The sequence below is a fragment of the Crocuta crocuta genome, unplaced genomic scaffold, assembly GCF_008692635.1.
Source record: "Crocuta crocuta isolate KB4526 unplaced genomic scaffold, BGI_CrCroc_1.0 scaffold290, whole genome shotgun sequence".
Lineage (NCBI taxonomy): Eukaryota > Metazoa > Chordata > Mammalia > Carnivora > Hyaenidae > Crocuta > Crocuta crocuta.
In genome coordinates this window covers 6,901,392-6,927,589 of record NW_027527429.1, presented here as the reverse complement: position 1 = coordinate 6,927,589, position 26,198 = coordinate 6,901,392, and the positions used below count along the sequence as shown (strand labels likewise).

Below are 26,198 nucleotides of genomic sequence, written 5' to 3'. Positions count from 1 at the left end.
ATTTTTAAAAATATATATATATATTTTTTTTCAAATAGGCTTCTTCCATAGTACTTTAAAATTTCGATTTCGGTGGTGGGGGGAGGGAGGTCCAGTGAAAATCATTCGAATACAAGGAGGAATGTGATAGGAAATAAATATACTAGGGATGTAAACAAAAATGCTTAGGATGTTGTCAGTTCTCTCTTCCTAGCTGGTTAACTAGGCAGGTAAGAGTTACCTACTCTGCGCTTCAGTTTACCTCCCATTAAAAGGTGATGACAATCTTAGAAGATCTTACTTGAATGTTTTGCTTAAGTGGATTGATATCATAAATGGTAAAGAACTATCTGAGAAAGCACAGTACCTGCCATATTATAAGCTAATCCCTTAAAAGATTTGTATGGTGCCGAACTTAGAATGGGGAGAGAATGCTGTAAAAACTTGTTAATTCATTTCCACTTTTGAAATCTTTGTTTATAACATGAAATTGGTTGACTGTATTAGTGTTGGTCTCATGATAGTGTTTTACCAAGTACACCCTGTGATCTCTTTGTGACACGCTAACCCCCCTTCCCTCCTAGCCCCCTACCTTCTGTTCTGCCGCATAGCATCTGTTACTGCTTGGCTCTGATTTGTTCATGATCTGTTCACACCCCTGTAGAATGGAAGTTGCATGGGAGCAGGACTGTGTGTGTGTATGTTTTGTTTTTGTTTTCGCTTTGTAAACCAATCAAAAGTGTTCAGTTGATGTTTTAAGGATTACAAAAGGAAAGACAAAGTGTGCTTCCAAATTGAGGGCTGTGTGTTATAATTAAAGCATACACGGAGGGGTGCCTGGATGGCTCAGTCAGTGGAGCGTCGGACTTGATTTTGGCTCAGGTCACGATCCCAGAGTCGTGTGATTGAGCCCCACATCAGAGTTTGCGCTGAGCGTGGTCTGCTTAAGAGTCCCGTGCCCCGCCCCCCGCCCGTGTCTGTCTATCTCTTCTCCTTCCCTCTCCCCCCCCTTTCTCNAAAATAATACAGAGATCTCATATACTCTTTACCCAATTCCCCTCAGTGGTAATCTCATGCAAAACTGTAGTATCATATCCAGCCAAATTACTTTTGAGAGCGAATGAGCACGTGCAGGTAGAAGAGGGGTGGGGGGTGGGGGACACAAGAGGGCTCTGTGCTGACAGCAGACAGCTCAGTGTGGAGCTCAACCCCGTGCACCTCTAGATCACAACCCTGAGCCAAAGTGGGATGCCTAACCTAGTGAGCCACCCAAGTACCCCAAGATTCAGAACACTGTCATCTCGTATTGCCCTTGTATGGCTACATGTACTTCCTTCCCACCCATTTCTGCTTCTTAACACTTGGCAGCCACTAATCTGTTCCCCATTTCTGTATTTTGTCATTTCAAGAATCTTGCAGAAATGGAATCCATTTCCATCAAGTGGAAAAATGTGTTTGTTTTTTTTTTTCATTCAGCACAATTCTCTGGAGATTCATACAGGTTGTTGCATGTATCAGTAGATTGCTTCTTTTTATTTACTGAGTAGTACATCCATGATATATGTGTATCGTTGTTTAACTATTTATCCACGAAGGGCATCTGGGTTGTTGCAGTTTCTGGCTATTTTAATGCAGCTGTTGAACATTTACGGATAGGCTTTTGTGGTAACACAGCTCTTCATTCCTCTGAGACATAAACTTCCGGGAGTGCAATTGCTAAATTGTATGGTGATGACATTTTTAGTTTTTTTAAGAAACCGCCAAACTGTTTTGTGGAGGCGCTGTACCATTTCTGTATTTCTGCCAGCAGTCTATGAGTGATTCAGTTTCTCCACATCCTTGACAATATTTGATGTTGTTGCTATTTTTTATCTTAGCCATTTGGACATGTTATATAGTGGTGTCTCATTGTAGTTTTTGGTTTGCATTTCCTTAACAGTTGTAGATGTTAGATATTTTTTAATGTGTTTATTGGCTGTTTATCCTCTTCAGTAAACTATCTCTATGTTTTTACCTGTTTTCTCATTAGATTGCTTTTGTTACCTTTGAGTTTTGAGACTTCTTTATATAGTCTTAGAATAGTCCTTTGTTAGGTATGTGGTTTGCAGATATTTTCTCCCAGTCTGAGTCTTTTTATACTCTTAACAGAGTCTTTCACAGATCAGACGTTTTAAATTTTGATGAAGTCCAGTTGATTAGTTTTTCCTTTTATGGATTGTGGTTTTGGTGTTAAGTCAGAGATAGAAAAACTCTCTGCCTTGCTTCAGATCCCAAAATTTCCTTTACAAAATAATGTAGTTTTTTTTTGTTTGTTTTTCATTTAAGTCTGTGATCTATTTTGAGTTAATTTTTGTATAATGTATGGGAATTAGGTCAAAGTTTATTTTTTTGCTGATAGAAGTCCAATTGCTCTGGAACCTTTTGTTGAAAAGCCATCTTTCCTCTTTTGAATTGCTTTTGTACCTTTGTCAAAATTCATTGGGGCTTATTTATGTTGGTCTGTCTCTGTGTTCTTCTCTTCCGTGGAGCCATCTGTCTGCCTCCCCACTAACACCACGGTTGTGAGGACTGTAGCTCTATAATACGCCTTGAAATTGAATAGACTGATTTCTTGCAGTTTTTTCCCTCCTGGTTTATTTTTAGCAAAATGGTTTTTAGCTTTTCTAGTTTCCTTTCCATATAAATTTCAGAATAGTCTTGTCTATATTTACCATATAAATGTATTCAGAAATCTAGATTTAAATATCTTGCTGAGACTTTAATAGGAACAGTGTTAAGTCAGAGATAGAAAAACTCTGCCTTGCTTCAGATCCCAAAATTTCCTTTACAAAATAATGTAGTTATCATTTTGAAGATTTGACATCTTTCTCATGTTGTCTCTTCCAGTCTATGAACTTGTGTCATTTTCAGCATAGATTCCGTACATGTGTTATTAGATTTGTACCTACTTGATTTTTTTTGAGTAATTGTAAGTTTTATTATATTTCAGTGTCTTTGTGTTCATTTCTACTATATAGAATTGGATTTGGATTTTTGTCATTAGTCTTTGACCTTGCCGAGCTTATTTATTAGTTTTAGGAGTTTTTGTTGTTGTTTGGTTAGATTCCAATAGGATTTGCTTTGCAGACATTGTTATTGGCAAACAGGGACAGTTTTAATTTTTCATTTCCAATCTATGCCTTTTATTTCCTTTTTTTAAATGTAATTTCATTTATTTCTGAGAGAGAGAGAGAGAGAGAGACAGCGAGAGAGAGACAGACAGCATGAGCAGGGGAGGGTCAGAGAGAGAGGGAGACACAGAATCCGAAACAGGCTTGGAGCTAGTTGTCAGCATAGAGCCCGACGCGGGGCTCAAACCCACAAACTGTGACATGGTGACCTGAGCTGAAGTCGGATGCTTAACCGCCTGAGCCACCCAGGCGCCCCCTTATGCCTTTTATTTCCTTTTGTTGTCTCATTGTATATTTCAATACTGTGTTGAATATGATGAGTGAGAGCAGACATACTTGCCTTGTTTTTTCTAAGTTCCTATCTTGGGAACACAGTTTTAATAATTAGATATAATGTTAGCTGCTTGGTTTTTAAAGATGCTTTTTAATTTTTTAAAAAATGTTTATTTAATTTTGAGAGAGACAGAGTATGAGCGGCAGGGGGGTGGGAGGGGTGGAGGGCAGAGAGAGAGAGAGAGGGAGACACAGAATCTGAAGCAGGCTCTAGGCTCTGAGCTGTCAGCACAGAGCCTGATTTGGGGCTCAAACCCACAAGCTGTGAGATCATGACCTGGGCTGAAGTTGGANAAAAAAAAAAAAAAAAAAAAGTTTAAGTAATCTCTACATCCCCAAGATCAAGAGTTACATGCTCCTCCAATTGAGCCAGCCAGGTACCCTAAGAGGCCCCCACTTTTACTCTTGGATTATTTGGAAGTGTGTTGTGTGGTTTCCAAGGGTTTGGAGATTTCCCTGTTAACTATCTGTTAGTGATTTCTGGCTTGATTTTATTGTGGTTAAAAACACATCATATATAATTTAAGTTTTTAAAAATTTATTGAGATTTATTTTGTGGCCCAGAATATAGTTTGTTTTGCTAGATGTTCTGTGGGTACTTGAAAGAATGTATATTTTGTTGTCTTGGAGTGTTCTATAAATACCATTTGGACCTTTTTGGTGGAGTTGTTGAGTTCTATAATTTTCTTGGTTTTCTGTCTGGTTCTGTCAGTTGTTGAGAAAATGGTGTTGAAATCTTCAGCTGTAACTGGGGATTTCTCTATCTTTTCAGTTTTATTAGATTTTGTCTCACATATTTTGCAGGTTTGTTTAGTGTATATACCATTGCTGGGTCTTCTTGGTGAATTGACCCTTTATTAACATATAATATCCCCTGTCTCTGGTAATTTTCTTTGATCTGAAGTCTATATTATCAAATACTAATATAGCCACTCAGGCTTTTTTTAAAATTTGATTAATGCTTGCATGATACACCTTTTTCTATCCTTTAATTTCAGCCTGCCTATATGGTTGTATTTGAAATGACTTTCTTGTAGATAGCATATAATTGGGTTATGTTTTCAGTTGTATATATTGGGTCATGTTTTTTGTTACTCAGTTCTTTGCTCCGAATCTGGAATATATGAAGTAAAATGAAAAGTCAGGGAATTCACCACTGTGTGGTTCCTCAGGCCATTCTGCTTTCTCTCTGAATACTCTTCAGAGTCTGTTTTTCTTTCTTTTGTATATATAATGTTAGAGTTTTTAGTTATTTAGCAGGAGGAGCAGGGAAAAGTAGGTCTACTCCATCTTACCAGAAGTGGACATTCAAGCTTTTGTTTTATTTACTGTTGTATTTTCATTGCCTAGATCCATATAATTGGTGTTCATGTTCAGTAAATATTTGCTGAATGAATTAGTTTTTATTGATCAGAGTGAATTTGTTAATTTTATGTATATTTGATTTTTTAATTGTAAAACATGTAGAGAATATTAATCTCCCTCCAACCTAAGCCGATTTAGTCATACTTACACAAATAATTTATCTTAAGTTTTAAGAATGTTTGTTTATTTTTGGGGGGGGGAGGGGCAGAGAAAGAGAGAGAAAGAAACATAATCCAAAGCAGCCTCCAAGCTCTGAGCTGTCTGCACAGAGCCTGATGTAGGGCTCAAACTCATGAACTGCGAGATCATGACCCAAGCTGAAGTCAGACACTTAACTGACTAAGCCACCTGGGTGCCCCATAATTTGTTTTAATTTGATTATTTATACTTTGCCTAACCTTTAATAATCTGGCAGAAAGTGAAATTTAGAAAAGAGCATATATAATAAGCCTTTGTGTTTATATTCTTTACATAAGTTATGCAAAGTCTAACAACACTTTTTCAGTTTTATTTCACTTTTCTGACAAATGAATTTGTAGAGATTGAGTTAGATGGAGACNTCCTGAGGAACCTCCACACTGTTTTCCAGAGGGGCTGTACCAGTTTACATTCCCACCAACAGTGTAGGAGGGTGCCCGTTTCTCCACATCCTCGCCAGCATCTAGAGTTCTCTGATTTGCTCATTTTAGCCACTCTGACTGGCGTGAGGTGGTATCTCAGTGTGGTTTTGATTTGTATTTCCCTGATGAGGAGGGATGCTGAACATCGTTTCATGTGTCTGTTGGCCTAGATGGAGACAATTATGCTCCTTAAAGCAATTAAAGCCCCACAGAGAATTTGGGATGTATAGACATAAGTCTTATTTCAAAATAATTTCTGTTGTATTTTATTAGGTAGAAGCCTGTTCACTGCTTTTGGAGATGAATTTAATTAAAAATATCATAAAAATATCATATAAATTATTGGACAGGTGTTACCTTAAATAAGTTGTACCTCTGGATAATGATCAAACTTAGGAAAAATTATTTTCCTCTTTAGTCTGAAAGGATTTTTATTGCCCTTTTGTTTCATTGGTGCTATTCTAGGTCCCTTCAATAATCAGGAGATGGCGGAATGGTTTCAGGCGGGCTATTTTACCATGTCTTTATTGGTGAAGAGAGCATGTGATGAAAGCTTCCAACCTCTTGGTGACATCATGAAAATGTGGGGAAGGGTTCCCTTCTCTCCCGGTCCAGCTCCCCCTCCTCATATGGTAAGTACCTTCTAGCTCACTCAGAACACATATGAGATGCACAAACACTTGCTTCTCTTTGTATGCACAAGCTAGGTGCTGTATCTAATGAGAAAGAATCTGTAGTTCTTTTGAAGTAATTGAGATGGCAGTGGGCAGTCTGATTGGAGACTACATAACTATCTATAATGATCTTTTCAAAATTTTTTTAATGTTTTATNGCCCCCCCCCCCCCCACTCCTGTCTCCATATTTTAAAGAAACAGAACTCTTCAGTAGCTTTCCAGCAGATATAGAATAAAAAAACAACATCTTGACTTGCCTACCAAGTACTACATGTTCTGGCTCCTTTTCTAAGCACACTTCAGAGGTTTTTTTTACCTTTTTTTTTTTCTTCTTTAAGTTAATTTGAGAGAGAGAGAGTTGTACATCTATGTCCGCAAATTGGGGAGAGGCAGAGAAAGAGGGAAGGAGAGAGAGAGAATCCCAAGCAGGCTCTGTGCTGGCAGTGCAGAGATCATGACCTGAGCTGAAACCCAGAGTTGGACACTTAACCGGCTGAGCCCGTTAGATCTTTTACTTTTATCCTAGGTGCTTGAGTTTACTTGACTTTTTGGAGTTGCTCTAGTTAGAATGTACATTCTTCTCTCTTTCTTCCACTTTCCTTCCCTCCCCTCTGTTTGCCTCTTGTTTTCTGAATCATAAATTTCCTAAGTTTTAGGTTTACCTTGAAGCAAATTAATGTTGCTAATAAACAAGTCCAGTGCTTTGGAATATTTTGAAGACTTTTAAAAATATTAGTTACCGGTATGTTAACTAAAAACTGGATCATAATGTAACCTCCCTTGTATACTGGCACTGGAATACCTTTCAAGCGGGGGAAATCTTAAGACTTCTGCAGCTGCCTCTGGGCCTCTCCCTATAGAGTTCATTTTGGAGGGCTTTGGATCTGCCTTACATTTCCTTCTCCAGGTTGGAATGTCGGGGGGCTGGCATAGTCAGAAGTGGCCATGGTTAAAAGCCTTTAGTGTGAACATTGGATTTCTGCAGTAATGTCACCATTGATTTGTCCATCGACTGCATATTGAGGGTCTATGCTAGGCCTTGTGGTAGGTTCTTAGGAGATGAAGGTAAACAGGGCACAGCTCCTATGGTCAGAGGAGTTTATAGGTGAGTACAGCGGCTATCAAACTTGTTTGGCCACAGCTCATAGTAAAAAGAGAGAAACAGTGTATGTGGGGGAGGGGCAGAGAGAGAGGAGAGAGAATCCCAAGCAGTCTCTACTGTTAGCACAGAGCTCAGTGTGGGGCTCAAACTCAGGAAACCGTGAGCTCAAGAGTTGGACGCTTAACCGAATGAGCCACCCAGGCGCCCCCATTAAACTGTTTTGTGCCATGCACATCTTTTCTCCTCACCCCTTCTCTCCCCTCCCGCTCTCTTTTCCTTCTTTCTTTCACATGTAAATGTTGATCTTGACCCAGTAATTGATGTCACAGTCCACTGATGGGTTGAGACCTCCTATAATTTGGAGAAAAGTGAAGATTCCTAGGTGAAGGGAATTATTTCTGACATTTCTGCTGTAAATAGAAAGAAAAATTATATATTATTGTATAAACATTTAACTTATATACCAAGTTGGAACTTTATTTCCATTCTCTGAAATTGGGACGGGTTATCGTGCATGTCTCAGAGCTGAAAGTTCATTCCTTGGAGCTTGGCATGCTTGCTCTAGCCCATCGCCTGACTTCCCAGTTATAGGGGCTGAGCCTCCATTAGACCTGCCTAAAGGGAAGTACCATGGCAAGCTGTGTCTCTGTCAGCTATTATTCCTATTCCCTGAATATCACTGATAAGAGAGTTCACTTTGATGATGAATATACCTTGGTTTATATTCGTCTGGTGCCCCTTACTAAAAGTATACCCAATGCGGGGCTTGAACTCTTGACCCCAAGATCAAGAGTTACATGATCTACAGACTGAGCCAGCCAGGTGCCCCCTTATGTAGAAATTTGACATTAACCTAGTGTAGCTTCCAATCTCCAGTGTATAGTGGAAAAGAAAAATGTCCCTGAATTTCAGATGATCTCTACTCCCAAGAAACTGTGTATCCAATGTTTCATTCCAGACCATGATCTCTGTACAGTAAAGATATAAACTGTTCACTGATGATTTGCCTTAGTCTGTGTTACCCTGATGCTTTTATTACTTGTTTTACTTTATACTTCACATTTTATTTTTCTGAGTTTTAACTTTTCAAGATTTAAATTCCATCCATGTTATTTGAGATATAAACTAAAAAACAGCTTATTTTTTCTATCTCATGATGTATTGATAGCAATAGAACACCTCATTTTGGATGGAGAATTAACTTTCAAATTTTCAAAGAATTAATTTTTCGGATTTTGTTTAAATTAAAAATTTCTCCGTATCTTTAGGAAGACTTACTTGTATATAGATCTCTCCATTCGTTATGAGTCATTGTAAAATTCTATTGTAACATTTCCTTCTAACTTTAGATAATTTTACTCCTTTCTGTTTTGTCCCATTTCTCTGATTGCCATAGGATTTCCAAGTTTACAAATCACTTTTAACATTGGGAAATTATACTTTTTTGAGTTACAGTAATGATTCTAGGGTACAGTACAACGTTAGGTTCAAGCGTAGGAGGGGAGGACAGCTTCTGACATAAGGACCCTTTCCCACCATAGAGGATCTCTTAATATGGAGATACCACCTCCTTCCACTAGGTGGCACTGTTTAGCACTTAAAGACGCTGAGGTTTTGTAATAGTTAAGCGTTTGGGGCAGAAAGGTGCAGTGTAATAAGATCTGAGATTCAGTTTGCTTTCAGATATATGTAGTAAATGGCTTTCAGTTTCTTTGCAGTTTATTCAGTGGTATTTCTTCTCCCACCCCTTTACTCCCAGGGAGAGTTGGACCAGGAACGACTGACCAGGCAGCAGGAGCTCACGGCCTTGTACCAGATGCAGCACCTTCAGTACCAGCAATTCTTAATCCAGTAAGAGCAGTAATGCTGTAGAGTGCAGTGCGGGATTCAGAGTGTCTTTAGATATCATTTCCTGAGTTTCACCTTTTACAGCAGAGAAATAAACGTTTACAGGTTACTCCACTTACCCAGCTAGTGACATGTTACCACTATATATTTGGAGTTTGATCTTACCTTCTTATATACCAGAAATTTGCAGAAAATGACATATAACTATAATTTTGCAAGTTCCTTGGCTTCTAAAGCAATAAACAACAAGCATATTAAGACTTAAATGCCTCCTAAATGGCTCAACTTTGAATGTCATGGAGAAAAATCATAGATGAGAGGGCAGGAGAGAAGTGAAGATTTCTGCTGTTAGTAGTGGTGTGGAATGATGGCAGAATCACTTAGATTGTGTGTCCCTTTGGTAGAAGTAAGATTTGCTGTCATCTAGTGCAAAGATTGGCAAACCAGCCGGGTACCTGTTTTTATAAGTGGAATTTTATTGGACACAGCCACACCCATTTGTTTGCATATTGTCTGTGGCTGCTTTGCACTACAGTGGCAGAGTTGAATAGTTGCATATGGCCTGCAAAGCTGAAAATATTTACTGTCTGGCTCTACAGAAAAATGTCCACCTCTGATCTAGTGAAAAAAACCCAGGTTTTCTAAGCTCAAACATAAATTTTGAGGATTTTTATACAAGTGATTTTAGTTTTTCAAAGGGTGCTTCATTTAGAAATAGCTACTAGTTTGAATCTGTTTTATAAAAAAATTTTTTTTTAACGTTTAATCATTTTTGAGAGAAAGAGAGAGACAGAACATGAGTTGGGAAGGGGCAGAGAGAGAGGCAGGCACAGAATCCGAAGTAGGCTCCAGGCTCTTGAGCTGTCAGCATAGAGCCCAACATGGGCTCAAACCCACGAACCACAAGATCATGACTTGAGCTGAAGTCTGACTCTTAAACCGACTGAGCCACCCAGAGGCCCCTGAGACGGTTTATTTTTTTCTTGGTTTCTGATGAAAGGCTATTATTTTCAGGGAGTTTGCCAGTTTTTGACATTGTGTGTGTGTGTGTGTGTGTGTGTGTGTGTGTGTGTGTGTGTGTGTGTGTGTGTTGGGGTTTTTTTTGCTGTTCTCTTACAGACAACACACTGAGGATGTACATGTTGTCTATAAGTTCAGCTCTTTCTAGAATGAAGTAGACGATTTTCTGTGTAACTGTCGTTATCATGAAGCATTGTTAAAATCTATTTGATGTCTATTTCCCATGGTATTTTTGGGTGGTGGTGGACTGACCTTTGTCTTTCAGCGTCTCAGTAAAGTGCACTAAATGTGGATAGACAGGTTATGCTTTATTTTACTTTTTGAAGACAACAATATGCGCAGGTTTTGGCCCAACAACAGAAAGCAGCCCTGTCTTCTCAGCAGCAGCAACAGCTGGCACTTCTTCTCCAGCAATTTCAGGCTCTGAAGATGAGGTTGGTGGTCACCCCGCGATGTGTCCCATTGTGTGTGTGTGTTAAAGAGAAGGAAATTTTGGTATCATGTGTGAACTCTGGTATCAAAGTACCCACATGCAACACAGTTTTGTGTATTGTGTGTAAAAACAGGATATAGTTTTTAAAAACAATCTGGCAATAAAACATTTTCAGTCTCTTTACTCATAGAGGATAAATTTGGAATAGTAACCAAGGAATAATGAAAACATTTGAGAAATAGTGTATTCTTATAGAACAGCAATAAAAAAAATTCTAGTCCAGAAGTTTAATCTCATCTTCACCTATGGTATGTCGAGAAAGATATTAACACTGCCACACAGAGTTAAAATTTTCCAGAACCCAGAAGCCATTAAGATAAGCCTGAGGAAAAGGAAGTTATGCTCCAAGTCATAGCTTTCTATTATAGATTTCAGATTATCATTCAGGGTAGTACGTGCATTTTCTTCAAGTGTATCAGTGACTGTCTTAAAAACTTTACTGTTCAGTTTACCCAAAACCTTTCCCATTGCTCTTCTGAGTCATAACCCACCTTGTGGGGAAGGCAGGTTAGGTGGTAAGGTACCAGCTTAGACCCCAAGAGGGTAAAGAACTTGTTTAACATAATACACAGAAAATTCAGAGACGGAACTAAAACAAAGCCTTTTGACTTATGGTCTGTGGGGTTTTCATGATAACATGCTATCTCTGTGCCTCTACTGGCGTATTTTGTGTTTCTTTTTAAAGACAGTAGGTATATTCATCATTTAGAAATCAGTATTTGTTAATACCGTGACTCCAGAAGTGTGATGAATGTGCCTCTATCTTCCTCTCCTAAATGTTTTTTTGGTAGTGTTATATTTTAGTTAAAGCAGTGAAAGGGTTTTCTGGCCATATTTCCTGGAAAACCTACAAATCATGGAGAAATTTCTCTTTATTATTATTATTATTATTATTATTTTTTTTTTGCAAATGACAAGAACACGTGAATTTTTTTATTTCCCTTTTGCAGAATATCTGATCAGAACATCATTCCTTCAGTAACTAGGTCTGTGTCAGTGCCAGATACTGGTTCTATTTGGGAGCTTCAGCCAACAGCCTCACAGCCTACAGGTAACCATTGAGATTCACCTTTAGTATAGCTCCAAGGATGGAGACTCTTATTTTGTAATTCAGTTTTTAAAGAAATGCGCCAGTTTTTGAACTACTTTTTTTTTTTTATTTTGGAACCATTTTATATTTAACGTTAACAAAAAGTCTCATTAGACCCCAGAAAAGGATTGAAAATACTATTGAATATATAGTGTTAAGAATTTGCTAGAAGTATTTGGTAGATAATTAGCATGAATTTGAGCTAGCCTCTCTTTCTTGTGTTGCTCTAACCAGTGTGGAAAAGTGGTTTAAATTTTTGATTGATTTATTCTGCCAGCGTGGGGGGTTGGGGGGAGGAAAGCTTAAGTAAAAACATGTCTTCTTTTGAGTGAAGGGTTAATATATAGCTTAACACTGCAGTGCCCAGAAGTTTGGGGATGAGAAAAGCCTGCTTTATTTTAATTTTTTTTTTAATGTTTATTTATTTTTGAGAGAGACAGATACAGAGCGCAGAGCGCAAGTGAGAGTGGGGCAGAGAGAGAGGGAGACACAGAATCCTAAACAGGTTCCAGGCTCTGAGCTAGCTGTCCCCACAGAGTCCAACGCGGGGCTCGAACCCACGAACCGTGAGATGATGACCTGAGCCAAAGCTGGTTGCTTAACCGACTGAGCCACCCAGGCGCCCCTGGTGGATTTTTTCTTAGAGCCATTGAACTATTCAGGCTATAGTTGTCTTATTAACATTGATCCTGAGGATTGTAGCAGGAGAAGGAGTGATTAGCATCAACTTACCCCACTCTATACCTTAGTTTTTTCTTGGTGGCCATTTATAGTTGTGATGTTAAAATATTCTCCAGTGTTGGGAGAACTATTTTTCAGTATCTTAATTAAACAGTTTCTTTCTTTGGGTATGATACAGTCAGGGCCCTTCAAAATTGTCCATTGGTTTTTCACAAACAGTACTTTATAGTATAGAAATAGAAGTGCAGGGAATAGAGAATGCTCAAAAGTGGTGTCCTCAGACCTTTTGCTGGCAATAGAAAAGCAGACTCAGAAGACTATCTGTTTACTTCTACATCTGACCCTGTGCTGCCTCTCAGGTCAGCAGGACCTATTGTGATTTGTGAGACCTGCCCAGCCTTTCCAGAGGCCTCCCCAGCTCCTGCTGTACCTCTTTCTCTTTGACATGAAATTCACATAACATAAAATTAACCATATAAGAAAATTAAAAAACCTTTTTTTTTTTAATGTTTATTTTTGAGGGGGAGAGAGAGCATGAGAGCGAGCATGAGCGGGGAGGGGCAGAAGGAGAGAGGGAGACACAGAATCTGAAGCAGGCTTCAGGCTCTGAGCTGTTAGCACAGAACCCGATGCAGGGCTCAAACCCACGAACTGAGTGATCATGACCTGACCCAAAGTCGGATGCTCAACTGATTGAGCCACTCAGGCGCCCCAAGAAAAAATTTTTTAATGCTTATTTTTGTGAGAGAGAGAAAGAGAGAACACGAGTAGGGGAGGAGCAGAGAGAAAGGGAGACACAGAATCTGAAGCAGGTTTCAGGTTCTGAGCTGTGAGAGCCTGACGTGGGGCTCAAACTCATGAGCCACAAGATCATGACCTAAGCCCCAGTCGGACACCCAGACTGAGCCACCTAGATGCTCCCAAATTAACCATTTTTAGATGAACAATTCAGTGGCATAGAATCATTAACAATATCATGCAACTACTCCGTTCTTTCCAGTTTCACAGTACATTCCTCTCTTGACCCCATTCCACTTGGTGTGTGGTAAGAGGTTGTATGGCTACTGGAAATACTGTGGGCTTTGGGGTCTAATACACTGGGATTTAAATCATGGCATGGCTACGTGCATGGTATGTGTCCTTGGGAATGTTACAAAACTACCCCAACCCTTAGCATATTCATCAGTCAAAATGGGGTGTGTGAACAGAAGTAGGGTTTTTGAGGATGAAATTAGTTTCCTAGTACATGCCTGGTAATTTCTTCTAGATGTGTTGAAGATTATTCATTTAAATCAGAGCTCATTTGCAGTTCAGTCAACTAAAAGCACAGATACGTATGATGGAGCTCATTCAGGGACAGGGAAACAGGTTTTTTCATTATGCTTGTGACCATGTATGTATGTGACCATGTATGTAAGCTCTGATACTCCATATTTTCTCCTTGGTTGTCTTACAGTTTGGGAAGGTGGGAGTGTATGGGATCTTCCCCTTGACACCACGACTCCAGGACCTGCCCTTGAACAGCTTCAGCAGATGGAGAAGGCCAAAGCTGCGAAGGTCTGAACCCCATTCTCCTGTCGTAGCACATGCTTTCTAGCTATAGGACGCGGGGGTTTGTTCACTGACCTCTCTGTCTCTCTGGCCAGTTAGACTTTGTCCTGCTAGTTTACTGTACTTACCTGGTGCGAGCATTTTCATATTCTATCCTTCCTGTTCCTCTTTTTCCAAGAAAGACCTCAAACAATTAAAATCAGTAAGTTCAAATGAAATCAGTAAAAATTGGTTGGGTTGATACATTAATGATTATGATTATGTGGATACTTTAATTACATTTTTCATGGTGTAAACCCGCTATAGATACTAAAACCTAAGAAAATATACACTGCATTGCTTATTAGACCCTTGATTTATGGCTTGAGTTCCCATCTTGAATCTTTATAGTGGTGTTACTTTATATTTCTTACTGTGTCCAGACACATGGCTGAAAAATTCAACATTAACATTAGATCCTGTGTTCCATTCATATCTTCTGGAGGAGCAAGAAGTCTTGCCACCTGAGTATGTCACATCAACGCTTTGTGTCATTGTAATGACTTCTGGGTTCTCATTCCTTAGGGAAAATCTTGTTCCTATTTTATACTTAATGTGTTCTTATCCTCTGTGGTAGTGACAGTCTCCTTAGAGTGCCCAGAATGTAGAAAGGGTTCATGGTCAGAGTCTGGCTCTATAAACAAATGAGAGACCGTAATTCAAATAATTCCTGAGAGTTTTCTAGCACTATAGTGCTTTGTGCTGGGAACACATAGGATAAAGGATAGGAATTTGTAGTCTTTCGTGTCTGGGGTATGTGTGTTGAGGGAGGTGTGTGTGTGCACAAGGACAATCAGGCAGGTAACACAGGGTGGTCGAGAAAGCACATGGGCCACTTGCTTTCACCCACTTAGTGAGGTGGGCCTCAGGAATTGGGTGACACCACTGAAGGACAGAAATACCTGCACTGATTTTCAGTTGAGCAATAGTAGGATTTAACCCAGTTGAAAGAGACCATTCCTATAAAGGCTCATAAATGCCTGTGAACATACTGGTTTAGGAAGCACCTAAATAATTTGGTCTGGCTTGGAGCCATGGTGTGTCTGAGGGAGAAGTGATGAGAGAAGAGGCTAAGATGAGGCAAGCCAGTCATGAGGGCCCTTATACGAGTCATGTTAGAGAGTTAGGATTTATTTTCAAGGTGAAGGATGATGTTAAATGTAAGCCCGGGAGTGATTTTTGTTGTTGTTGGAGCTTAAGATGTGCTGGGGAATGTGGGCAAAACTGTATGCTGGGAAGCCAAGTAAGGGACTCTTAGAAATGTGGATGCCAGAGTGAAGGCTCAGGGGCACCTGAGTGGCTCAGTCAGTTGAGCATCTGACTCTAGGTTTCAGCTCACGTCATGAGATCAAGCCCCGCATTGGGCTCTGCTGACAGTGAGGATCCTGCTTGAGATTCTTTCTGTCTCCCTCCCTCCCTTCCTCTCCTTTCTCCGCCCCTCCTCCTTCTCTCTCCCTTCCTCCCTCTGCACCTCTCCCCTGCTTGTGCATGTGCTCGCTTGCTCTCTCTAAAAAAAAAAAAAAAAAAAAAAAAAAAGGCCTGAACTGTATGTGTGGCTGTGGCTGGGCTTGGAAACTAGGGGCTGGGTTGAACTGTAAATGCTAGCATTTGTTAAGTTGGTTGCTATTCAGATTTTAAAGAACTCCATGATTCATGCTAGCGGCTTTACAACATTGTTGTTGAAACCTTGTAGACACACTGTTAGATCTTCAGTCAGGAAATCCTTTGTTAGGGATGAGCAAAGAAGTGCTGCCCCAAAAGAATTCTGACATGACTGTTGTATTGGCCACTTTCTCCCACCTCTAGAAGATCAACGGTGGTAGTGTGGGGCAAGGAGGCAGGGGAAGGTCAGGGTGTGTGCATTCAGTTTAGAAGAGCATAACACTTCTACTTATTGTGGCGTATCAGATTAGTTCTCTTTTTTCTTTTTTAAAGTTCATTTTTGAGAGAGTGAGCGTGAGTGGGGGAGGGGCAGGAGGGGGGAGAGAGAGGGAAGGAGAATATGAATGAGAATACCCTAAGCAGGCTCCGTGCTGTCAGCACAGCCCAGTGTGGGGCTCGAACTCACGAAACCATGAGATCATGACCTGAGCCAAGATCAAGAGTCAGACATTAATTGAGTTGTCTACCTGGGTGCCCCCAGAACTTAGTCTTTACAGAGCTGCTTTCGTCACTCAGCTGCAGTACAGGCAACCGGAAGTGGTGTGGTGTCTGCATCCTCCAGCGTCTCTTACTGGTACTGGTCAGTCATGTTGGAGTGGAGTGTTTCTGTCCTTGGCTTCAAGTTTATAAGAGTATTATCTTGTAATCACAGCTAGAACAGGAGAGAAGAGAAGCAGAAATGAGGGCAAAACGGGAAGAGGAGGAGCGAAAGAGGCAAGAAGAGCTCCGGAGACAACAGGAAGAAATCCTTCGGAGACAGCAGGAGGAAGAAAGGAAGAGGCGGGAAGAGGAAGAGCTCGCCCGGAGGAAACAGGTACACCTGGGAGAGCACTGACCCCTGCCTTAGCTCTAAACCGCATTTGTGGTTCTCAGAGATGGTCTCTTGAAGTCGAGAAGGAGTTAACAGCAGGATCGGGATTAGAACTTTAGGAGAGTCACTTCCTTTAGGATAAATATCTGTTACCCACTAGCAGCCCCTGGGAAGTAGTTTTAATGTGGGTAGATCTGGAGTTGATTTTTTCCCCCCATTAGATTTCAGAAGTAACTAAGTCTTTGCTTAATTATTTGTTTGTTTATTTTTAGTTTTATTTACTTAATAGAGTGAGTGAGCCGGGGAGAGGGTCAGAGAGAGGGAGGCTCAACTTTACTTAAGTATTTTATTTATGACCAATGACAAATGGTCTTCATGTATTTTAACCACTTATGTATCTCTTTTGGGAATTCTTTTTTCATGTGCTTGACTGGTTTTTCTGTTGGCATTTTTTACTTATTCCAGTTGAAAAAAATCCATTCTGAAATAGCTCCTAAGTGTAGCTTTATCTCACATTTCATCCCATTGTTGGCCACAAGAAGTATTCTGTGAAAAACAAAAGAGTCCATGCTGAAATTAGATTTGAACTACTAATACTTCTTAAAGTACACTAGCATGTAAGGGCTCTACAAGTATTGCAGTAAAGAAATCAGTTGAATTCTGTGTTGCTCAGTATGTCCTAAATTATTTTGGCAATGAGACCCTTTCTGTGTACTTGCGACTTTATTCTTTAGATACCTTCTAGAATACATGGCTTTACTCAGTACTTCTGACTAGAGAACCTCTTCCCACCACACCATGCATTTTGGGTTGCTATGTTGATTTGATCTATATTCTAGGTTCTCAGTTGATAGATAGATAGATAGATAGATAGATAGATAGATAGATAGATAGATAGATAAGGACTAATGGTACCAGTGGAGAAACCAAAGCTTGAGGGCTCATGTGGCCTCAAATAAGTATATTTACTTATACTTCAAATACAAATTATTTTAATGATTGATATGTCTACCTCCCAACTCACTTACTTTTACTTTTTACTCTAGATCCTGCTTATATCCTTTCTATACTTACTGTTAAAGAGCCTTAGCAGCATATAGTCTGTTTCTTTTCAAGTTATAATGGAATATCTTAATTGAGATCCAAAGTTTTTCTCCGTCTCTCCCTCTCTCTTTCTTTCTCCTCCCCCCCCTCCTTTCTCCTCCCTCTCCACACATAAGCGCACATGCACACACACACTTTTTTAATTTAATTTAGGAAGAAGCTCTGCGACGTCAGAGGGAGCAAGAAATTGCGTTAAGGCGACAGCGAGAAGAGGAAGAAAGACAACAGCAAGAAGAAGCTCTTAGGAGACTGGAGGAGAGGAGGAGAGAAGAGGAGGAAAGGCGGAAGCAGGAGGAGCTGTTACGCAAGCAGGTGACACCTGGCTTGCTCTTCTCATTGCTTCTTTGAAGCTAGGGGTTTGTGATTAGCAAGTGTTTGGATATGAGGATGGCCTGTTCACTGAAAATTACCGTGAGACCTGACTGACTCTTACTACTTGTATAATGATTGTTTTACATGTAATTATAAAAGCTGAACAAAATATCAGCAAGCTGACCCCCCCTTTTTCCCCCCAGAATACCAGACAGAAATCTAAAGGCTTTTAAAAAACCAGATGTGAGATCCGCAAGTTCACCACTTCTGCTTGAGGGTGCTCTGCAGTTTTTTAAAGTGCACTGTTCAGTGCTGCATGGTACTTTTACAGGCTGTGAGCAGTCGCCGCTCTCTAGTCCCAGGCCCCTCTGGCCGTTCTGCCTCTGCAGGCAGCTGGAGCCCCCGAAGCGTTTCCTTTTAATGTTTGATCGCTTAGGGTTGTTGTTTTTTTTTTTTAGTAGTAGACTTTATTTTTAGAACAGTATTAGATTTTCAGAAACGTCTGGTTAATAATATAGTTTCCTCTAGTATTATCTTACATTAATACAGTGTGACAAAACCAATATTGATCCATTATTTTTAACTAAAGTTCATAGTTTTTTTCCATTTCCTCAGTTTTTCTCTAATGTTCTTTTTCTGTTCCCAGATCCCAAATCCAAAATACTGCATTTAGTTGTGTCCTCAGCTGCTGCTTCACTGTGACAGTTTTTTAGGCTTTCCTTGTTTTTGATGACTTTGACAGTTTTAAGGAATAATTAATGGTCAGTATGTTATAAGGTTAATCCTCTATTGGAATTTATCTGACGTTTTTCTCACAATTAAACTGAAGTTATGGGTGTTTGTAAAGTAGATCACACAGAGGCAAAGTGCCATCTTCACCATCCGGTGTCCAGGGTGCATATTATCAACATGACCTTGGTCACCTGGCTGCGGCCATGCTTGTGAGTTTTCTCAGAGTAAAGTTACTCTCTTCCCCACGTACTGTACTCTTTGGAAGGAAATCACTATGGGCAGTCCACACTTCTAGGTGTAGAGTGACACAACCTAGAGATTACCTGCTTTGGGCTAAATTCTTGATTGAAACTCTTTGAACAACCTAAATACAATTAGAGGTGGATAGCCTCAAGGGTAGATTGTATACTGATTCGTCATTTGGTTTATTCATTTAACAGTTAACATGTTTGGTTGAGGTACTGTGTGCTGCTAATTGGGTGTGTTTCTCTGGTTGAGTATGAAGCTTTTAAAGAAATTGTGTCCTCAAGAAGGTCACAGGCTATGTTGGTGATGATTATACAAGAAATAAATGCCACAGCCAGGATACATCAGCTGCAACACCAAAGTATTCACCTAAAAGTAGTTTAAACAACAGATCACATTATCAAGGAGATAAGGCAGTTTAACTCAGTGATGTCATTAAGGATCCAGGTCCTTTGCAAACTTCTGCTCTGCTGTTTTTTAGGTGGGTTGACGTTTGACTTTAGATTTTTCATGTCCTGATAAGGCGTTTTGTATACCGTACCCTTGTATAGCCTGTAAGGGAATGGCCCTTCTCTTACGCTGCTTTTGTTTCAGAAGAATTCTCTAGAAGCCTCCCAGCAGGCATCCCTTCGGCCTAAATCATAACACATGGTGCCCCTAGTTACACTGGAAACGTAAAAAGAGAGATCTGACATTTTAGACCTCTGAGGTGACAGAGGCTCTGTCTATAAGGAGGTTGCCTAAAAGGAATGGTTTTTGGATAGGTAGGAATAATTGTCGTCACAGGTGGGCTGGGAGCAAACAGGGAAGGACAAGGTATAATAGGAGATCATGAAAAGGTGGGGCAGTGGGACGGTGTCTGGGTGGTTCAGTCGGTTAAGTGTCTAAGTGTTGATCTTAGGTCTTGATCTCAGAGTTGTGAGTTCAAATCTCGCACTGGGCTCCGCACTGGGCATGAAGCCAGTTTAAAAAAGAGTAAAGAAAAGACAGAGGGAAAGTCTACCCTCCTAAGGGCTAAGGAAGTTATCATTCACAGATTGGTTGACATCTGCTCTTAATTCTGGAGAATGAAGGGGAATGTGCTATCTGGATAAAACACAGCATTGTAGGTACGGTAAGCAGACTCCGTGAGGGAAAGTGAGGAGAGTTCAGAGGGCACATTGGATTGGCTTTGAAAAAGGGAGACATAGAAGAGAGACAGAGGGAAAATGAGCCAAGGTATGGGACAGAGTAGTGGAAGGACGATAGCTCTAGGAGACATGTTCCAGAGGACCCGGGGACACCAGAGGTGTGAATCGGGGATGGACTTCACATGATCTTGTAAGGTTGCTCTGGTTCCAAAACTGGCTGAGGCTTTCCTGGTAACCTGTCCTTGTTGGGTCCTGGTAGCTTTACAAACTCAGCATCCTGAAAAGCCAACTCTGCCTCAGTGTAGGAACAGTTTCCAGAAGCTTTGCTACAGTTGGTGGGTGATCTCTTAGATCAGTACTTTGCACAAATGGCCAAAGTGACATTTCTTTTATGAAGAAGTTAGCAAATAAATTAAAATTTTATTCTGTAAGCATTCTAGGCATTTGTGGCCATTGTAAATTGATTTTAAAAGAAAACTTTTGTCTTATGTTATCATAAACAAAGTTTATGATTTTTCTGGTGATCTGTAGCTTTTTGACAGAAACCTTCAAAAACGACTCAGATTTTTTTAACACAATTAAATTTTATTCTCTTTTATTTTTCTTTCTGGGAAGGAGGAGGAGGCTGCAAAATGGGCCCGGGAAGAAGAAGAAGCCCAGCGCCGATTAGAGGAGAACCGACTGAGAATGGAAGAGGAGGCGGCCCGACTCCGGCATGAAGAGGAGGAGCGGAAGAGGAAGGAGCTGGAGCTCCAGCGGCAGAAGGAGTTAATGCGCCAGAGGCAGCAGCAGCAAGAGGCCCTGCGGAGGCTGCAGCAGCAACAGCAGCAGCAGCAGCTGGCGCAGATGAAGGTGAAGCCCAGGCACCAGCCATACGAGCTACTTGCTAATGTTTGTAGGTAGATGCTGGCAGTAGCAGTAGCAGTGTACTTTCTTTAGTACTGAATACTACCACTGTGGCTTTTTCTTCCCCTAAGGAAGCTTCATGCCCAGTGTGGGGCCTGAACTCACCACCCTGAGATCAAGAGTTGTATGCTCCAGGGGCGCCTTGGTGGCTCAGTTGGTTGAGCATCCAACTCTTGATTTTGGCTCAGGTCATGATTTCAGGGTCGTGTGGATCGAGCCCTGTGTCAGNAGTCCCTTTCCCTCATTCTCTTTACAAAAAAGGGAGTTGCATGCTCTACTGACTGAGCCAGCCAGTCACCCCTACTATAGTTTTTTGATCAGTGAAAGATATGATATAATGTAATATGAAAGGGAATAGGTCATGAGCAGTGGTAAATCAAGTAAACCAAGTAAATCTACTTGGTTCCATAAATTTAATGTAGCTCAGTAAACATTGGGGATGTCTATTCTGTACCAGTTCAGCACTGTTGAGGCAAAGATAAATGAGACCAGCAAGTGCTTTGAGAGAGCTCACAGGCTTCCCAGAGGGAAAGACACACACCCTTGGATGTGTAAACAGGAGCCATCCCACAGGGCTGGAAGCATAGCTGACTCTGGAGGTTTATTGGATATTGGACTGAGGTAGTGTAGTTTTGAGAGGATTCAAAGCATTATTTGAATTAAGTAGAAAATAAAAGAGCAGTTAAAGGAGCACAGTGGTGGTGGGGAGAGTGAATAGGGAGGGCCAGAGTTAGGAAATTGGCCTAATAGCAACTAGCATGACTTTGTGACCTTCTGGAGCTGAGGGACAAAGGCAGAGCTGGGGAGGCTTGTGGAGAGGAAGCCGTCGGTGCCCGTAAAGTTGTGGCATGAGTGATGGAGTGAGAGTAATTGGGAGAGAGGGGCAGCTTTATGGCAGGGCCCACATAACTTTACATGGGGTCTGTGGTTAGCAGTGTGGTTTACTGTCTCCTATCTTCAGGGAATGGGAGAAAGACATATGAACAGGAAATTCGAATACAGAGTGGTGAGTGTAGTGAGAGTTGGCACCAGGCAGTGGTTTTCAGAGTGCAAGCACCTGGGAATTTGTTAGGAATGCAGATTCTCAGGACCCACTCCAGAACCTCTTGGGGGTAGGATCCGGCAATCTGTGTTTAAACAAAGCCTTCCAGGGGTTCTGATCCTTGCTAAAATGTGAGAGCCTCGGTCCACATGGGAAGTTTAGAAAGGTTTGCTAGAAAATGGTAACTTGTAAACTGAATCATTAGGGGCGGAAAATTAAAAGAAAAAGCCAAACAGGCAGTTTGGAGAATGGAGAAGGGTTTTGAGAGAGGAGACCTGGGGTGAGCAGAGGAATTAAGTTCAGACACACTGTGGTACTTGGGGAGGAATTTAAAAAGTGTTTACTGTTGCTGGAGAGTGAGGTATGAGAGAAGTGTTGGCAGGGTCCACGTTACTGTGGCTTGTGTATATACTCTGTTAGAGATCAGGACTTAAAGGTGTGTACAACAGAGTGGGCCACTCAGGTGTTTTCAGCTAGGAAACAGCACTGGCAGATTTGCAGGAGCGAATATCAGTCACATTGAGAGCTAAATGGAAGATGAATTTGGAAGGAATAGAACTGGAGTTCAGCAGAGTGATTGCAAGGGGCTGATGGAGCAGTCTAGGAGGAGGAGAAGGTGGCGATAATGGCATTGGAAAGGAGTTGAAGAAAGCACTAATTATTGAGTACTTGCTTTGTGTCAAGCACTGGATGACAGCTTTCTACAGGTTACATCATTTCATCTTTACAGCTACACTTAAAAGCTGGGTACCTGTGTTCTACCAAAGAGGAAGAATGTTCAGGAGCTAATTTGCTTGCCCTGTGTCTAGCTGAGAGTTGAGAGCAGGGCCATGGTTTAGAACCCATATGTCTGTGTCTCTAGGGCCTGAAAAAACTTGTCAGAAGACTTAAGAGGCCACATCATGGAATATGGGGCTGAGGGAAGAAAAGGCATGGGTCACCTCCAGATCTCTAACTTGTCTGACTGTATCTTTTGTGTGTCTGGCTTTGGCTTGTTATCTTCCAATAAAGATTGTAGAGATATTTTATAGGTCAACATTCTGCATGAAGATAAAGAACTTGAGATTCAGTTATGAGGAATGGCTAAAGGCTCTACTGAAAAAAAGTTTTTTAAAGATGGCTTCATTGAGATACCACTTATATACTATATAATTAAACCAGTTACAGTGAACAATTCAGTAGCTTTAGTATATTCACAGATAAGTGCAGCCAACCCCACAGTGGATTTTAACATTTTCAGTCCCACCTTAGCCTCCTCCTCCAACAGTCCTCTGCTGTTACACCCTACTCCCTGTTCTCCCAGCCCAAAGTTACCCCTATCCTACTTTCTCTCTTTATAGGTTGGCCTCTTCTAGGCATTTGAAATAAATAGAATCGTGTAAGTTGTGTTCTTGTGTGACTGACTTCATTCAGTTAGCATAATGGTTTCAAGGTTCACTCATACTGTAGTATGGATCAATACGTCATTCCTTTCTATGGCCGAATAATACTCCGTGGTACGGACGTGCCAGAGTTTGCATATCCATTCATCAGTTGACGGACATTTGAGATATTTCTATCTAATGGCTATTGTGAGTACTGCTGCTGTAAATAAATATTCATGTACAAGCTTTTATGTAGTTGCATGTACCTAGGAGTGGAATTGCTGGGTCATAGGAGACCCATATATTTAATGGTCTGTAGAACTACCAGACTATTTTCCAAGGTGGCCGCACCATTTTATGTTACCACCAGCAGTATATGGGGATTCAGATATCTCCACATCCTCATTAATCCTTAGTATCTGACTTTTTGATGATAGGCATCCTTGCAGGTGTGACATGATATCTCATTGTGGTTTTGGTTCGTATTTCCCTGATGACTAATGAGGTTGAGCAATACTGGCCCTGAAAACTCAGTTGAGAAATGTTTCCTCTTCTGTATTCTGGAAGAGTTTGTGAATAAGTGGTATTAATTACTTCTTTAAATGTTCAGTAGAATTCAGCAGTTAATCAAACCATTTGGCCTAGGCTTTTCTTTGTTAATAGTTGTTTGATTACTAATTCAGTGTATTTGCTTCTTAATTTTTTTTTTTAACTTTATTTTTGAGGGAGCATGAATGGGGGAGGAGCAGAGAGAGAGGGAGACACAGAATCTGAAGCAGGCTCCAGGCTCCGAACTGTCAGCACAGAACCTGACGCAGGGCTCAAACCCACAGATTGTGAGATCATGACCTGAGCCAAAGTCGGACGTTTAGCCGACTGAGCCACCCAGGCGCCCCAGTGTATTTGCTTCTTATAGGTCTGCTTAGCTTGTCTATTTCTTCTTGAGTAAGTTTTTGGTAGTTTGTATTTCTGTAAGTTTTTATTTAAGTTTATTCAGAGAGAGAGAGAGAGGCAGCGAGAGACAGCACAAGGAGGGGAGAGGAGACAGAGAGAGGGAAAGAGAGAATCCCAAGCAGGCTTTGCGCTGTCAGTGCACAGTTCGATGTGGCACTTGAACTCACAAACTTTGAGATCATGACCTGAGCCGAAATCAGTTTGGATGCTTAACCACCTGGGTGCTCCCATAGTTTGTATTTTTATAGGAATCTGTCTTCTTCATCTAGGTTCTCTGATTGGCAGATGGCTGGTCATGGTATTCCTTTATGTTCTTTTTGTTTCTTTAAGATTAGCAGTGATGTCCTTTTTTTCTTTCCTGATTGTAATAATTGGAGTCCTCTCTTTTTTTTTCTTGGACAGTTGAGCTAAGTCAATTTTGTTGATCTTTTTCAAAGAACAAGCTTTTGATTTTGCTGATCTTTTCCTATTTTATCTGTTTAATATCTTTATTTTTTTTTCTGTTTTTAAGTTTAATTTCCAGTCTCTAGTATTTTAAGGTGTAGAAGGTTATTTTAATTTATTTTTATTCTATTCTATTCTGTTCTGTTCTATTCTATTCTATTCTATTCTATTCTATTCCATTCCATTCCATTCCATTCCATTCCATTTTATGTTTTTAAATAACATGTGTGAGTGGGGAGGGTGAGAGAGAATCTCAAGCAGGCTCCACACGCAGCTTGTGGGTAGGGGGGGGACAACGTGGGGCTCGATTCCGTGACCATGAGATCATGACTTGAGCCGAAATCAAGATGTTCAACTGACTGAGCCCTCCAGGCACCCTAAGATTTTCTCCTCCTTGGCTTTCAGCATTTTTACCATGATGATGTCTATTTATGGATCTCTGTGTTTATCTTGTTATAGTTAAGCTTCCTAGATGTGTAAATTAATGTTTTGAAATAAATTTTGACCATGGTGTCTTCAGAGACTTTTTCTGCTCCTGTATCTCCTCTCCTGCTACCTGTATTGTGCACATACTGGTGCGCTCAGTGGCACTCCCCGTTTCTCTTGAGGCTCTCTTCCTTTCTCTCCAGTCTTTCTTGTTTTTTGGATTGTGTAATCTCTGTTGAACTGTAAGTTTCGTTTGTTTATTTCTTTGATCAGTTCAGATATACTTTTAGCTCCTCTGGTGATTTCTCATTTTAGTTACCTGGCTTTCTAACTCCAGGATTTCTTTCTGGTCTAGAAATAATCTTGATCTTTCTGTTGATTTTCTTTGATTTGACATTGTCATCATGCCTTCCTTTACTACTTCAATCAAGGTTTTATTATAGTTCTCTGAACATATTTATAAAAGTTTGATGTTTTTCTTTTTTTTAATGTTTTTTTTTTTTTTTTTTTTTTAATTTATTTCTAGGAGAGAGAGAGAGAGACAGCGTGAACAGGGGAGGGTCAGAGAGAGGGAGTCACAGACTGAAACAGGCTCCAGGCTCTGAGCCGGCAGTCAGCACAGAGCCCGACGCGGGGCTCGAACCCACGAACCGCGAGATCATGACCTAAGCGAAAGTCGGACGCTTAGCCGACTAAGCCACCCAGGCGCCCCAAAAGTTTGATGTTTTTCTTAAATCTGACATCTGGTCACTTCGTAGGTGGTTTACAGCATCCTTTCTTAATGACTTTACATGTCTCCTGTTAATTTTGTTGGAAACTGGACTTTTTTTCCGATAATATGTTGTAGGAACTCTGGTAACTGGTCCCGCAGGCCCCGTCTTTGTTTTGTGCCTGACTGAGTTAATTCAGTGACATCCCAGGCTCTCCCTGCCTCCCCAACTGGTGGAAGTCTGCTCCTCTGAGCGAGTCCACAGTCACTCTGGGATCCCCGCTTTTGGCAGAACTCCCTTTGATTATCTTTTTCTGGCTTTGTAGCTTTGTGTAGCTGTTAACTTCCACTGATTGCTGCCTGGATTGCTCCCCTCCCCCCGCCCAGGAG

The 26,198-nt window shown here is 40.7% G+C and overlaps 1 protein-coding gene across 8 annotated transcripts in view; it reads left to right on the top strand.

Annotated features, from left to right (window-relative positions):
* Nucleotides 1–26,198, top strand: part of GIGYF2 (GRB10 interacting GYF protein 2) — a 137,248-nt gene that overhangs the window by 92,311 nt on the left and 18,739 nt on the right. For all 8 annotated transcript variants that reach the window (XM_077757844.1, XM_077757818.1, XM_077757826.1 and 5 more), the window contains 8 exons: nucleotides 5,933–6,099; nucleotides 9,004–9,095; nucleotides 10,439–10,546; nucleotides 11,556–11,656; nucleotides 13,833–13,933; nucleotides 16,281–16,442; nucleotides 17,697–17,855; nucleotides 20,579–20,815. In XM_077757844.1, coding sequence (XP_077613970.1) covers nucleotides 5,933–6,099; nucleotides 9,004–9,095; nucleotides 10,439–10,546; nucleotides 11,556–11,656; nucleotides 13,833–13,933; nucleotides 16,281–16,442; nucleotides 17,697–17,855; nucleotides 20,579–20,815 — 1,127 coding nt within the window. The remainder of the gene's footprint in view (nucleotides 1–5,932; nucleotides 6,100–9,003; nucleotides 9,096–10,438; nucleotides 10,547–11,555; nucleotides 11,657–13,832; nucleotides 13,934–16,280; nucleotides 16,443–17,696; nucleotides 17,856–20,578; nucleotides 20,816–26,198) is intronic.